Consider the following 15,332-nt stretch of genomic DNA (forward strand, 5'->3'; position numbering starts at 1 on the left):
CGCACGGTGGGAGGGCCGAGGGAGCGACCTCACGTCTGACGTTTCATTAGCCGCTCGGCCTTGGCACCAGGCCGAACGCTTACGGTGATGCCGGCACCGTGCCCAAGGGTGATCACTCTGCTGCTTGCTGCCGCTGCCGCCACCGCCACCGCCGTACACGCCCAGCTCTACAGCCTGAGTGGAAGCTTCTGGGAGGTCCGCAATGGTAACGGAAGCGTGCGCACGCCCGCCACGGTTCCCGGGAACGTCCACAGCGCGCTGCTTCATGGCGGCGTTATTCGGGTGAGGTCCCATCGTCTGATCCCGGTGTGGGGAGGATGGGAAGGTTTTTGGCATGTGTTCCCACTGGAGGGAACACAGTGGTGGAGGGCGACGGGGCAGGTCGGTGCAGGGAATGGCCGGTATTGAGGATGCGGGCAGTTGGGGGGGAGTTTCCAGTGTAGGTTGTTAAGGTGAGGTGGGGAGTGACCAGTGCTAGGGGTTAGAGCAGTTTCGGGAATGACCGGTGTTGAGGGTTAGAGTGATGCTTGTGTTAGTGTGGGAGTGTGAGGTGTCCAGTGCCGGTGGTTAGGATGGTAGTGGGGAGTGACCTATGCTCGGGAACAAATTTCATGTCACATGCCGATGATAATAAACCTGACTCTGATAGCAGTGTTGGGAGTGACCAGTGCTGAGGGTGAGGACGGTGGGGGGGGGGGGGGGGGAATGGTCACTGGTGCTGAGGGTAGGGTGGGGTGGGGAAGAGCATATGGGGTGGGGTATGTGCTTAGAAGGGGAACAAATCTCCACCAGGATTGAGTCAACTCTGGTTGGGCAGAGTAACAATAAGTGGTATCTGAGGTGCAGCCCTGTGGATAGCACTCATTTTTGAGTCACAAGTCTGCAAGTGGTTGCACAATCTGCAGAATGTGATTTAGCAAATGTTACTGTTCTGTGGGCCATATCGGTGGATTTCAGATCAAACTGCAAAAGCAAGCCTCATCTGAGTTTTTAAATATACTCCTGGTGCTCAGCCTCTGAGCAGGTTCAGACTCCATTCCTTATACCTCCCTAAAGCTATTCAGGCACAACTTTACAGAATATTCTCCTCTTACTGGGTGACTTTAGCTTTTGGTACTCTCAAGGAGGCGTGGGATCCAAGGGCACATTGCTTTGTGGATCCAGAACTGGCTTGCCCACAGAAGACAAAGAGTGGTTGTATTCTGCATGGAGATCTGTCACCAGTGGTGTGCCTCAGGGATCTGTTCTGGGACCCTTATGTTCGTGATTTTTATAAATGACCCAGATGAGGAAGTGGAGAGGTGGGTTAGTAAGTTTGCTGATGACGCAAAGTTTGGAGGTGTTGTGGATAGTGTGGAGGGCTGTCAGAGGTTATAGCGAGACATTGATAGGATGCAAAACTGGGCTGAGTAGTGGCAGATGGAGTTCAACCCAGATAAGTATGAAGTGGTTCATTTTGGTAGGTCAAATATGATGACAGAATATAGTATTAATGGTAAGACTCTTGGTAATGTGGAGGATCAGAGGGATCTTGGGGTCCGAGTCCATGGGACACTCAAAGCAGTTGCGCAGGTTGACTCTGTGGTTAAGAAGGCATACGGTGTATTGGCCTTCATCAATCATGAAATTGAATTTAGGAGCCGAGGGAATAAAGCTTAGCAGTTTAAGAAAGCAGCTCTGTTGCTTCTTCAGGGCAGTTAAAGATGGTGATAGATACTGACCTCAACTGTTAAAAACATAATGTGTCTCAGAGGGTAGCACTTTCACCATTGAGCTGGCACTTTTAAGGATATAGAAAACACAAGATACTATCTCGTTTTGTACTGTTGGGAGTGCTTAATTACCAACAACTGTATCTAACAGATTTTTGGGTGTACTCACTCCTCATCTTCCTGTAGAAGATCAAGAAAACATCTGACACCCACCTTCTCCGGGACATTTAGTGATGGGCAATTAAATTTGGGCTTGGACTGTAAAGTCCACATCCTATAATTAAAAGAAAAATTATTAAAGCCCTTGGCTTGCTCAAGGTAATTGCATTAAGCCAGGGGTTCCCAACCTGGGGTCCATGGACCCCTTAGTTAATGGTAAGAGTCCGTGGCATTAAAAAGGTTGGGAACCCCTGCATTAAGATCTTGTGACACTTTTTAGAAAATTTTTATCAATATGTCAGTAAGCTCTAAAGTACTTCACATTGAATCAAGCATTTCTGAAGTCTTGTCACAATCACAACTTGGTAGCTGATTTCAGGCAGTATGTAAGAGAATTAGAAGAAGGACAGCATGAAGTTGTTTTGATCATAAACAGGGAGTTAAACTTTTAGTAATGAAAATGGAACCGATTAAGTCTTGCACAATATTTGTCCTCCTTCTCTTCCTCCCTCCCCAACTCCAAAACAGAGACCATAAGATATAGGTTCCCATCCTTTTATTATGCCATGAACCTCCACCATTAACCGAGGGATGGGCGGACCCCAGACTGGGGCCCCTGCCATAAGACATAGGAGCAGAATAGTGTCTACTCCACAATTGCATCATGGCTGATTTATTAACCCCCTCAATCCCATTCTCCTGCCTTCTCTCTGTAATATTTGACACCCTTATTAATCAAGAACCTATCATCCTCCACTTTAGATATACTTCCACAACTGTTGGCAATAAATTCCACAGATTCACCACTCTCTGGCTAAAGAAATTCCTCATCACTTTCCTAAAGAGATGTCCTTGTATTCTGGTTCTCAAACAAACAATCTCTCCACACCCACTTTATCTTGGCCTTTCAATGGGGTTCAGTGTGATTCCCCCCTCATTCAGAGAATGTCAGTATTCTATTGTGTGTGTCAGGAAAAGTTTCAGGCCATAGCCCAATACATATAGAGTAACACATCACAGAAACAAGCCAATTTTGCCCATCTGCACTAATCCCATTTGCTCATTTTTAGGACTGATTTCTTCAATGCCTTGCCTATTTTAGTGCTTGTCTCTCACTCCCACAGAGAGTCAGTAATCAACTTGGGAATAGGTGGATTTAAGGGAAGGTTGGATAGGTGGCGGGAAATAAAGGGATGAAACCATTTGCTGAAATGAGTGAGATAAAGAAAACAGGAGTGGGGAGAGTTGCCTGGATTATGACCATTATCACAAACTTGTGTAGGCACTGTGGATTCTTTAAGTATTTAATTACCTTTCCTAAACAAGCAGTGTGCTAGAAGAACTCATCAGGTCAAGCAGCATGTGTGGAAGGAATAGAATTATTGACTTCTTGGGTCAAAACCATCAGGACTGAAATGATTTTCCCAGGAAGAAGGGACATAGGCAAACCTGACATTTATTAACCATTTTGAACTGAACTCAAGACGGTGGCTACCTTAAATTGCTGCCATCTTGATGACAGTGCTGCTGCAGTATTGCAGGGCAGGGAGATCTCAGCACCTGTACCCATTAAACTGCATGCTGTAGGCTCAGGAGATGATGTCCTGCATTTAGAGATAATCTTAAATACAACTGGCTTCAGTTCATTTTTGAAGAATAATCATTAGGTGCTATAAAAGAAAAGCTTTTTATGTATATAAATCTTACTCTTTTTTGAATTATAGGATCCCTACTATAGGTTTAATGATGTGGCCTACAGATGGATTGCTTTGGACAACTGGACCTACAGCCGGACTTTCACATTGCCTCCTGACGTGAGGTTGGTTGGTTTAGTGGGGTGAAAAATGCATTTCCGCAAAACTGAGTACCTTCTGAGAGTGGGTGATAAGATGTCCTAGAATCTGATATATAATGGCAAATACTGCAACTGAGATGTTGTAATACTTAACGAAAACCAGAAAATACTGGGAATACTGAACATTTCTAAATAGGGAAATACATTCAAAGCACTGAGCTATATACGTTAACTTCAAACAAGTGCAATTAAATCTAGAAATCAAGATGGTGGAAATTTGAGATAAAAGCTGAACTCTGAAAATGCTCAGCAGGTCAGGCCACATCTACGGAAGGGGATCTGTTAAGACCATAAGTCATAGGAGTAGAATTAGGCCATTTGGCCCTTCACGTCTGCTCCGCCATTCAATCATGGTTGATCCTTTATTTCCCCTCCTTAGCCTCACTCCCTGTAACCTTTGATGCCATGGTCAATCAAGAACCTATTAATCAAAATACACCCAACGACCTGGCCTCCAAAGCTGCCTGTGGTAAAAATTCCATGAATTCATCACCCTCTGGCTAAAGAAATTTTTCCACATCTCTGTTTTAAATGGATGCCCCTGAGGCTGTGCCCTCTTGTCCTAGACACGTCTCACCATGTTTAACATCTTTTCCACATCTACTCTGTTGAGGCCTTTCAACATTCGAAAGGTTTCAATGAGATCCCTCCTTGCCCATCTAAATTCCAGTGAGTAAAGGCCTGGAGCTATCACATGTTCCTCATATGATAACCCTTTCATTCCCGGAAACATCCTTGTGAACCTCCTCTGAACCTCTTTCCAGCACATCTTTTCTTAGATAAGGAACCCAAAACTGTTCACAATACTCAAGGTGAGTCCTCACCATTGCCTTATTAAGACTCAACATCACATTCCTGCTCGTATATTCTTGATCTCTTGAAATGAACGCTAACATTGCATTTGTGTTCCTCACCACTGACTCAACCTGCAAGTTAACCTTTAGACTTTTCTGCACAGGGACTTCCAAGCCCTCTTGCATCTTAGAATTTTGTATTTTCTCCCCATTTAGAAAATAGTCTGCACATTTATTTCTTCTCCAAAGTGCATGAATCTGCATTTTCCAACATTGTATTTCATTTGCTACTTTCTTGCCCATTTTACTAATCGGTTATCATCACTGGCGCACCTCAGGGGTGTATGCTTAGCCCGCTGCTCTACTCTCTATATACACACGACTGTGTGGCTAGGCATAACTCAAAGACCATTTATAAATTTGCTGATGATACAACCATTGTTGGTAGAATCTCAGGTGGTGACAAGAGGGCATACAAGAGTGAAATATGCCAACTAGTGGAGTGGTGCCGCAGCAACAAACTGGCACTCAACGTCATTAAGACAAAAGAGCTGATTGTGGACTTCAGGAAGGGTAAGACAAAGGAACAAATACCAATCCTCATAGAGGGAGCAGAAGTGCAGAGAGTGAGTAGTTTCAAGTTCCTGGGTGTCAAGATATGTAAGGATCTAACCGGGTCCCAACATATCGATGTAGTTATAAGGAAGACATGACAGTGGCTATACTTTATTAGGAGTTAAAAGAGATTTGGCATGTCAACAAATACACTCAAAAACTTCTATAGTTGTACTGTGGAGAGCATTCTGACAGGCTGCGTCACTGTCTGGTGTGGAGGGTGGGGGCTACTGCACAGCACCGAAAGAAGCTGCAGAGGGTTATAAATCTAGTCAGCTCCATCTTGGACACTAGCCTACAAAGTACCCAGGATATCTTCAGGGAGCAATGTCTCAGAAAGGCAGCATTAATTATTAAGGACCTCCTTAATGAAAAGGCATGCCCTTTTCTCACTGTTACCATCAGTTAGGAGGAACAGAATCCTGAAGGCACACACTCAGCGATTCAGGAACAGCTTCTTCCCCTCTGCCATCCGATTCCTAAATTGACAATGAACCCTTGGACACTACCTCACTTAATTTTTTTAATATACAGCATTTCTGTTTATTTTTGCATGTTTTTAAACCTATTCAATGTACGTATACTGTCATTGATTTACTTTTTTTTCAAACTTTTTTTTTCTCTACTATATTATGTATTGCATTGAACTGCTGCTGCTAAATTAACAGATTTCATGTCACATGCCGGTGATAATAAACCTGATTCTGATAACAAAGCTATCCATTTCATCATCTAAATCATTGACATACAGCATAAAAAGCAGCAGTCCCAACACCGACTGCAGCCAATAGTCACTGGCAGCCAACCAAAAGAGGATTATTTTATTCCCTCTTGCTGACTCCTACCTATAACCCAATGCTGTAACCATACTAGTAACTTTCTTGTAATACCATGGGCTCTTAACTTGGTCAGCAGCCTCATGTGTGGCACGTTGTCAAAGGCCTTCTGAAAATCCAAATATACAACATCCACTGCATCCCCTTTATCTATCCTAATTGTAATCTCCTCAAAGAGTTCCAAATGATTTGTCAGGCAAGATTTCCCCTTAAGGAAACCACGCTGACTTTGTCCTATCTTGTCTTGTGTCACCAAGTAAATGACTCCAACATCTTCCTAACCACGGAGGTCAGGCTAACTGGTCTATAATTTCCTTTCTGCTGCCTCTCTCCTTTCTGAAAGAGTGGAGTGACATTTACAATTTTCTAGTCCTCCGGAATCACGCCAGAGTCCAATGATTCTTGAAAGATCTTTACTAATGCCTTCACAATCTCTTATGGTCTTATCAGCCAACAAACAAAAATTGTCCTAGAAAATGTTCTGATTTTTGCTAAGCCATGATTCTTAAAAAAATTACACTTCCCTATTCTTAGACTCATCTCAGGTGTAGTTTTAACAGCAAGAATCCCATGACAGGAGATAGAAAGGAGGTCCCTTCAGTGCTTGGGGCTGATTCAAACACTCATCTCCCCCCCACATTGCTTATCCACCAGCCTCTCCTCACCGATTCTCATCTTCATTCTTCTTCCTCAGCCCACTCCCCACCCTCAGAACATTTAAGGTCTGTATAATGTCTTATCATTTCTTTGTTTTAACAGGAAGTGGAAGAGAATAAACCTAGTCTGTGATGGTCTTGACACTGCTGCTACAATCCTTATCAATAATGTTACAATTGGAACATCTAGTAACATGTTTCACAGATACGTGAGTGAACCCACACAAAACTTATTTAGCATCAACAGGCCATATTGAGAATTCTTAACTAGTAATAAAAATATTTTCTTTTGAGTTACACACACAAAATGCTGGAGGAATTCAGCAGGCCAGGCAGCATCTATGGATAAAAGTACAGTTGTTAATTCAGGCTGAAACCCTTCAGCAGGACTTTTGAGTTACAATTGTTTTGTTAATTAGTAAAATATTCAGGCAAATGCTTTATTCAAATCATGCCAGATTTTATTATTTTTATTTTATTATTATTTGAATTTGAATCGAGATGATGTCCTGCATTTATTTCCAGGATAAATGCTTACTATTTCCAACAAGCCATCAAGAAAAGAACTTAGTTTCTTTCTTCAAGTTTATTTGGCATCAGTAATTTGAAGGGAATTTTGTGTACAGTATTGTTAAAAGTACTCCAAAGACTGAACCGTTTGTAAATATTAAACCTTAATATTCATGCATTTTAACATCTTTGATTTTGGTTTATTCATCATTTTAGACTTTCGATTCTACTAACGTGATTAAGGAACAAAACTACATTGAGGTGCGCTTTTTATCAGCAATTTCTTATGCAGCACAGCAGAATGCTCAGCACAAGGCATACTCAGTGCCTCCTGACTGCCCTCCACCTCAGCAAAATGGAGAATGTCATGTCAACTTTGTGAGAAAGGTGATCATGAGGCTCTGAGAATTGGCAAAATTTTGTCTTTTGTTTTAGGATTCAAGCTTTTGATCTTTATAATGTGTTATCTGGAGAGTAAATATTTTCAGTCCATCTTTGTGTGATGAAATCTGTTTTCTAAGTCCGGAATCAGAATCACTGACTCATATGACTTGAAAGTTATTGTTTATCAGGAACGGTACAGTGCAAAGACATAAAATCACTATAAATTACAAAAATAAATAAATAATCCAAAAAAGGTAGAATGGAGAATCTGTGGAGGGAAGAAGCTGTTTTCAAACCATTGAGTGTGGTCTTCAGGCTCAAAGAAATAAATAGACGTATGTAGATTAACAAATTTCTTGTTTATGCAAATTAAACAATGAGGAAACATGAAGTTAAATTTAAGTTGAAAATGTGCAGATTATGTGTAAGGACAAAGGAAGCAGATGCTGCAGTTATCTCTCAGTGCTCACCTGCTCTGCATTGAATCTACTTTAAAATCCTACGCCTTTGTGTAGATTTTGTTAGTGAGATCAATATAATTCAGTCAAAAGGAAAAGTTGAGAATGCAAGAAATAAATTAGAAATACTGATAAAACTGTGACTGGTGAGTTAACTAAGCAAGGACAGACACAAGAGTCTGCAGATGCTGGTACTTGAAGCAGCCAACAGTCTACTGGAGGAGCAACACAATTTGTTGGAGGAACATCAACAATCAATATGAATGCATAAAGAGAGACTGAGAATAAGATTGGTTCCAGAGATGTGTTGCTCTTTGAGAAGAGATTGAGTAGAGTGGAACTGTATTTCCTTCTGTTTACACGAAAGAGAGTAGATCTCACTGATGTTTACAAAATTCTGATTGGCATGACAGGCTTCATGCAGGAAGGATGTTTGAGGAGTGCAGAACCAGGGGTCATAGTCTCACAGTAAGGGTGAGCCATTTGTATCCAAGGTGAGGAGAAATTTCTTCGCTTGAAAGGCAGTGAGACTTCTAAGTGTTCTGTGGAAGATCAGTTGTTGAGTTCATTCGAAACGATGATTATTTCTAGATGTTAGGGGATCATAGAGTATGGGCAACACACACAAAATACTGGAGAAACTCAGCAGGCCAGGCAGCATCTATGGAAAAAGTACAGTCGACATTTTGGGCTGAGACCCTTTGGCAGGACTGGAGAAAAAAAGATGAGTAAATTTAAAAGGTGGGAGAGAGAAGCACAAGGTGATCAGTGAAACTGTGAGGGGGAGGGGTGAAGTAAAGAGCTGGGAAGTTGATTGGTGAAAGAGATACAGGGCTGGAGAAGGGGGAGTCTGATAGGAGAAGACAGAAGCCCATGGAAGAAAGAAAAGGGAGGGAGGAGCACCAGAGAGAGGCGATGGGCAGGCAAGGAGATAAGGTGAGAGAGGGAAAAGGAGATGGGGTGGGGGTGGCAGCATTACCAGAAGTTCAAGAAGTTGATGCTCATATCATTGGGCTGGAGGCTACCCAGACGGAATATAAGATGTTGTTCCTCTAACTTGAGTGTGGCCTCATCTTGACAGTAGAGAAGTCCATGGATTCACATATTGGAATGGGAATAGGATGTGGAATTAAAATGAATGGTCACTGGGAGATCCCGCTTCTGGCGGACAGAGCGTAGGTACTTGGCAAAGCGGTCTCTCTATCTATGTGGGGTCTCACCGATATACAGGAGGCTACTGGTACCGGGAGCACCAGACACGGTATATGACCCCAACAGACTCACAGGTGAAGTGTCGCCTCACCTGGAAGGACTATTTGGGACTCTGAATGGTAGTGAGGGAGTAAGTGTAGGGGCAAGTGTAGTACTTATTCTGCTTGCAAGGATAAGTTCCAGGAGGGAGATCAGTGGCAGGGGATGAATGGACAAGGGAGTCACATAGGGAGCGATCCCTGTGGAAAGCAGAAAGGTAGGGGAGGGAAAGATGTGCTTGGTGGTGGGATCCCATTGGAGATGGCAGAAGTTCCGGAGAATTGTGTGCTGGACATGGAGGCTTGAGGGATTCTAGGTGAGGACAAGAGGAACCCTAACCCTGGTAGGGTGGCAGAAAGATAGGGTGAGAGCAGACGTGCATGAAGTGGAAGAAATGCGGTTGAGGGTAGCGTTGGTGGTGGAGGAAGGGAAGCCCCTTTCTTTGAAAAAGGAGGACATCTCCTTTGTTCTAGAATGAAAAGCCTCATCCTGAGAGCAGATACAGCGGAGATGGAGGAATTGAGAGAGGGGCATGGCGTTTTTACAAGTTGGAAGAGGTTTCATCCAGGTAGCTGTGAGAGCCTGTGGGTTTATAATAGACATCAGTAGATAAGCTGTCTCCAGAGATAGAGACAGTGAGATCAAGAAAGGGGAGGGAGGTGTCAGAAATAGACCAGGTAAAATTGAGGGCAGAGTGGAAGATGGAGGCAGAGTTGATACAGTCAACGAGCTCCACGTGGGTGCAGTAAGCAGCATCAATGCAGTCATCGATATAGCATAAGAAAAGTATGGGATGGACGCCTGTGTAGGCTTGAAACATAGACTGTTCCACGTAGCCGACAAAATGGCAGGGAAACTTGGGACCCATGCAAGTGTCCATGGCTACACCTTTTGTTTGAAGGAAGTGAGAGGAGCCAAAGGAGAAATTATTAAGAGTGAGGACAAGTTTCGCTAGATGGAGGAGAGTGGCTACGTGGAACAGTCTTTCTTTCAAGCCTACACTGGCTACTGTCCCCAATTTTCCTAATTCATCAGAACTTCTGCCATCTCCAATGGGATACCAGCACCAAGTACGTCTTTCTGGCCCCCCCCCCCCCCCCCCCCCCACTATCTGCTTTCCGCAGGGATCGCCTCCTACGTGACTCCCCTGTCCATTCGTCCTTCCCCACTGATCTCCCTTCTGGTACTTATCTTTGCAAGCGGAACAAGTGCTACACCTGCCCCTACGCTTCCTCCCTCAATACCATCCAGTGCTCCGGTGTGGCCCCCTGTAAATTGGTGATACCCGACGTTTCGCCAAGCATCTATGCTCTGTAAACCAGAAAAAGCAGGATCTCACAGTGGCCACCCATTTTAATTCCACTTCCTATTCCTATTCTGATATGTCAATCCATGGCTTCCTCTACTGTCGAAGTGAGTCCACACTCAGGTTGGAGCGACAACACCTTATGTTTTGTCTCGGTAGCCTCCAACCTGATGGTAGGAACACTGATTTCTCAAACTTATGGTAATTCCTCCCCACCACCCCTCTCCTTCACCATTCCCCATCCCCTTTTTCTCTCTCACCTTATCTCCTTCCCTACCCATCACCTTCCTCTGGTGCTCCTTCTCCCCCCCCCCCCCCCTCTTCCAGGGTCTTCTGTCTTCTCCTATTAGATACCTCCTTCTCCAGTCCAGTATCTCTTTCACCAATGAACTTCCCAGTTCTTTTACTTTATCCCTCCCCTCCCTGGTTTCACCTATCACCTTGTGTTTCTCCCTCTCCTCCCCCACCTTTTAAAATCTATTCCTCATTTTTTTCCCCAGTCCTGCTGAAGGGTTTTGGCCCAAAATGTTAACTGCACTTTTATCCATAGATACTGCCTGGCCTGCTTTTTCTGCAGCATTTTGTGCATGTTGCTTGGATTTCCAGCATCTGCATAAACAAGAGAAAATGGGTATAGTGCTGGAGAAACTCAGCTGCGATCTTGTTGAATGATGGACCAGCTGAAGGGCTGAAGTGGCTACTGCTCCTATGTTCTTATGGCTATCTCTTATGTTCTTACTGTAGGTAACTGAAATCTTTGTTCATAACATTAGTTGACTTCTATCTGCCTTTCATTTTTTACTGGGGCTTGGCTAAAATGAAATGGTAACAGTTTTAATAACCTAGAAATTATAGCCTATTCAAACACAGAATCAAAATTTCTACAGCAAGATTTCCACTCTTCAATGTTGGCTCAGGTATTTACATGTGGCACCTCAATACATCTTAAATATTTGCCATGTACCCTTCATTGTGCCTTAAGCAACAGAGCGTCCAAATTGTTACTCCACATTCTGGCGTCTGCATTCTCTTTTACTGTGCTGAAACTCCTTGGATGTGGAAGCTGACGATGGGGCTTGTCATTTTTCGCTAACATTTTGTAGATGTTTTGACAAACGAAAGAATACTTTTTAATAGGTATTGATGTGCTTGCCGTGAATCACGCTTATGCCGACCTGAAATTGTAAAGATATAAATTAAATGATTTTAAAGGGAAATAGCAAAGCAAGGGATTGGAACTGAGAAGATATCATGAAAGACAGCTGTCTAATTCTAAAGTTAGATCATCTATTTTAAACTATTTACAAAGGCTGTTTACTGTGCTGGAGATCTGCTGCCAAAATATTGTTTTAATCATTCGTGCAATGGAAGGTTTGCATTTAAGTGTCTGTGCAAAGACTGTGTAGGATATTAAAGTATTATAACATAGAATGTAGACATATAGAGCACATTACAGGTCCTTCATCCCACAATGTTGTGCTGACAATGTAACCTACCCTAGAATCTGCCTAGAATCTCTCTACCATATAGCCCTCTAAGAGGCTCTTAAAAGACCCTATTGTATCTGTCTCCACCACTGTTGCCAGCAGTGCATTCCACGTATCCACCACTCTGTGTGAAAAACTTACCCGTGACATCACCTCTGTACCTACTTCCAAGCACCTTAAAGCTATGCCCCCTCGTGTTAGCCATTTCAGCCCTGGAAAAAGCCTCTGGCTATCCACATGATCAATGCCTCTCATCATCTTATACACCTCTATCAAGGCACATCTCATCTTCCGTTATTCCGAGGAGAAAAGGCCAAGTTCACTCAACCTATTTTCATAAGGCATGCTCTCCAATCCAGGTAACATCCTTGTAAATCTCCTCTGCCCTCTTTCTATAATATCCACATCCTTCCTGTAGTGAGGTGACCAGAACGGAACACAGTATCCAAGTGGGGTCGAACCAACTTGTAGATAACTGTAACATTGCCTCACAACTCTTGAACTTTATCCCACAGTTGATGAATGCCAACACACCATATGCCTTCTTAACGACACAGTCATCCTGTGCAGCAGCTTTGAGTGTCCTGTGGAAACAGACCCCAAGATCTCTCTGATCCTCCACATTGCCAAGAGTCTTACCATTAATATTATATTCTGCCTTCAAATTTTTTCCTTCCAAAATGAACCACTTCACACTTATCAGGGTTGAACTACATCTGCCACTTCTCCGCCCAGTTCCGCATCCCAACGATGTCCTGCTGTAACCTCTGACAACCCTCCAGGCTATCCACAACACCCCTCAACCTTTCTGTCATCAGCAAACTTACTAAACCACCCTTGTACTTCTTCATCCAAGTCATTTATAAAAATCATAAAGAGGAGGGGTCCCAGAACAGATCTCTGCAGGACAGCACTGGTGGGCGATCTCCAGGCAGAATAAGATCAATCACCTTTTGCCTTCTGTGGGCAAGCAATTCTGCATCCACAAAGCCAGGTCTCCTTACATTCCTAACTTTCTTGATGAGCCTTGCATGGGGAACCTTATCAGGTGTCTTACTGAAATCTATATTCACTACATCCACTGCTCTACCTTCAGGAAAGTGTTTTTATAAATCCTCAAAGAATTCAATCAGGCTCCTAAGGCACAACCTGCCCTTGACAAAGCTATGCTGACTATATTGGCAGGGATTGATATTTACTGCTGAATTGATACTACTGAGTGGCTTCATGACAGTGTTAAGGGCCAATAGTCTTTAACTGCAGTATTGTGCAAAAGTCTTAGACATATATACTGTTGAAAGCTAGGGTGCTAGGCTTTTGAACAGTATTATCTTCGTCAATGTGGAGCAGAGAGCAAGTTTGTAAATTTGGCAGGAGTAAAAGATGTTGGGAATGGCAAGGGTGGAGTGCCTTGGAAGGGGTGTGGGATAGGTGGCAGAGAAGGAGTGTCAAGGTCGGTGGGTGGTGTGGGTACAGACACACCCAATTCTGAGACACCAGGCAAGGTAATTTGATTCCAAACAATTGGTTTATTTATCATTACAGAATGTCTCTCTGGTGCTTACTGTTCCCTCTCCCTTCCCCTTTTCCCAACCATGATTCCCCTCTCCCTGTTCCCTTTCCACTCTCAGCCCACAATAGAGACCCATATCAGAATCAGGTTTATCATTACTCACCTAGCTCATGATATTTTTTTTTAGTGGCTACGGTACTGTGCAAAAGTCGTTATTTATGATTTTGTTAAAATAAGTGAGGAATAGGCCCTTCCAGTCCTTTGAACTGCACTCCCCCAGCAATCTCCCGACTTAATCCTATGCTAATCACGGGACATTTTACAGTGAACAATTAACCTACCAGCAGGTACATCTTTGGACTGTGGGCGGAAACTGGAGCACCCAGAAGAAATTTGCATGGTCATGGGGAGAATGTACAGGCAGCAGAGGGAATTGAACCCGGGTCACCTGTATTGTAAAGTGTTTTGCTAACCACTACGCAACCAGGCCGCCACATATATATGTGCCCAAGACTTTTGCACAGTACTGTATGTTAAAGAAATCCAGTGAACTTCTCAATATAAGGTGCAGCATAAGCTAATGTGAGGAGCATTTTATTTGTGCCAGACAGTGGATTGGACCATTCGGAGCACTCCGAATGCTGCAGGCTCCTTGTGAACTGAGCTCTGAAATCAACAGAGTTTGCTTTACAACCTGAGCAATTCTTTCCCACTGTGGAGGTTTACTGGTCGGTGGTTCCTGAAGGCAGTAGTACTAATGATAGGCTTATTTATAGAGGCAGAGCTTGAAGTTCTTGTAGGGGGATGGGAAATTCTTTCTCAGCTACATATAAAAGCCCTTCTAGTTTCCTGGAAAATATCAGAAGTATTTCTGTGACAGGCAATATGATCTTGAATATATGGTCTGAGGTTATGTTTAGAATGATTCCGTGTCACTGGTTTAAAGTAGCTGTTAGAGCCACTCGGTGTGTCAAATACTTTCTATTTATATTGCACAAGAAATTCTGCAGATGCTAGAAATCTTGAGCAACACTCAAAATGCTCGAGGAACTCAGCTGGACAGGCTGGTCAGGAGTATAATACACAGGACCCAACGAAGAGTCTCCGCCCAAGATGTTGACTATTTATTCCACTCCATAGATGCTGCCTGAGTTGCTGAGTTCCTCCAGCATTTTGTGTGTGTTGCTATTTATATGGTGTCTTGTCACTTCCCTCAGAAGCATCCCAAAAAAATTCACACTTTGTTAGTTTCTGAAACATGGCCACTGTTATATCTTTGAAATCCAACTTTTTAACATTAATACAGCTCTTTTACTGTTTAGAAAATTTTTGAGGGTTGAGAAACATTTGACCAGACCACCTTTCAAATAGTACTTTAGGATCTTCATGTGAACATGGTTTCAAAGCAGCATCACTGAACTGAACTATCCACCTGAGTTATATATTCAGAACCAGTGGGGATAACTTCACTTGCCCCATCACTGAACTGTTCCCACAGCCTATGGACTCACTTTCAAGGACTTTTCATCTCATGTTCTCAATATTTAGTTTTTATTATTTTTTTTCCTTTTGTATTTGCACAGTTTTGCACATTGATTGTTTGTCCATCCTGGTAGGTCCAGTCTTTCATTGATTATAATATGTTTCTTGGATTTACTGAATATGTTTGCAAGAAAACGAATCTTAGGGTTGTATGTGGTGACATATATGTACTTCGATAATAAATTTACTTTGAATTTGTGCAGGTTTCCCTAAAGGTTAACTTGTAGGTTGACATTGGTAAGGAAGACAAATGC

General features: G+C 43.0%; 1 protein-coding gene across 2 annotated transcripts in view; it reads left to right on the forward strand.

Moving 5' to 3' along the window:
• Positions 1–15,332, forward strand: part of manba (mannosidase, beta A, lysosomal) — a 63,324-nt gene continuing 47,992 nt past the window's right edge. For both annotated transcript variants that reach the window (XM_073042323.1, XM_073042324.1), the window contains exons 1-4: positions 1–282; positions 3,596–3,690; positions 6,731–6,836; positions 7,354–7,524. In XM_073042323.1, the coding sequence (XP_072898424.1) occupies positions 88–282; positions 3,596–3,690; positions 6,731–6,836; positions 7,354–7,524 (567 nt within the window). In that variant the 5' untranslated portion in view covers positions 1–87. The remainder of the gene's footprint in view (positions 283–3,595; positions 3,691–6,730; positions 6,837–7,353; positions 7,525–15,332) is intronic.

This window comes from Hemitrygon akajei, chromosome 4, assembly GCF_048418815.1.
Source record: "Hemitrygon akajei chromosome 4, sHemAka1.3, whole genome shotgun sequence".
NCBI classification, from domain to species: domain Eukaryota; kingdom Metazoa; phylum Chordata; class Chondrichthyes; order Myliobatiformes; family Dasyatidae; genus Hemitrygon; species Hemitrygon akajei.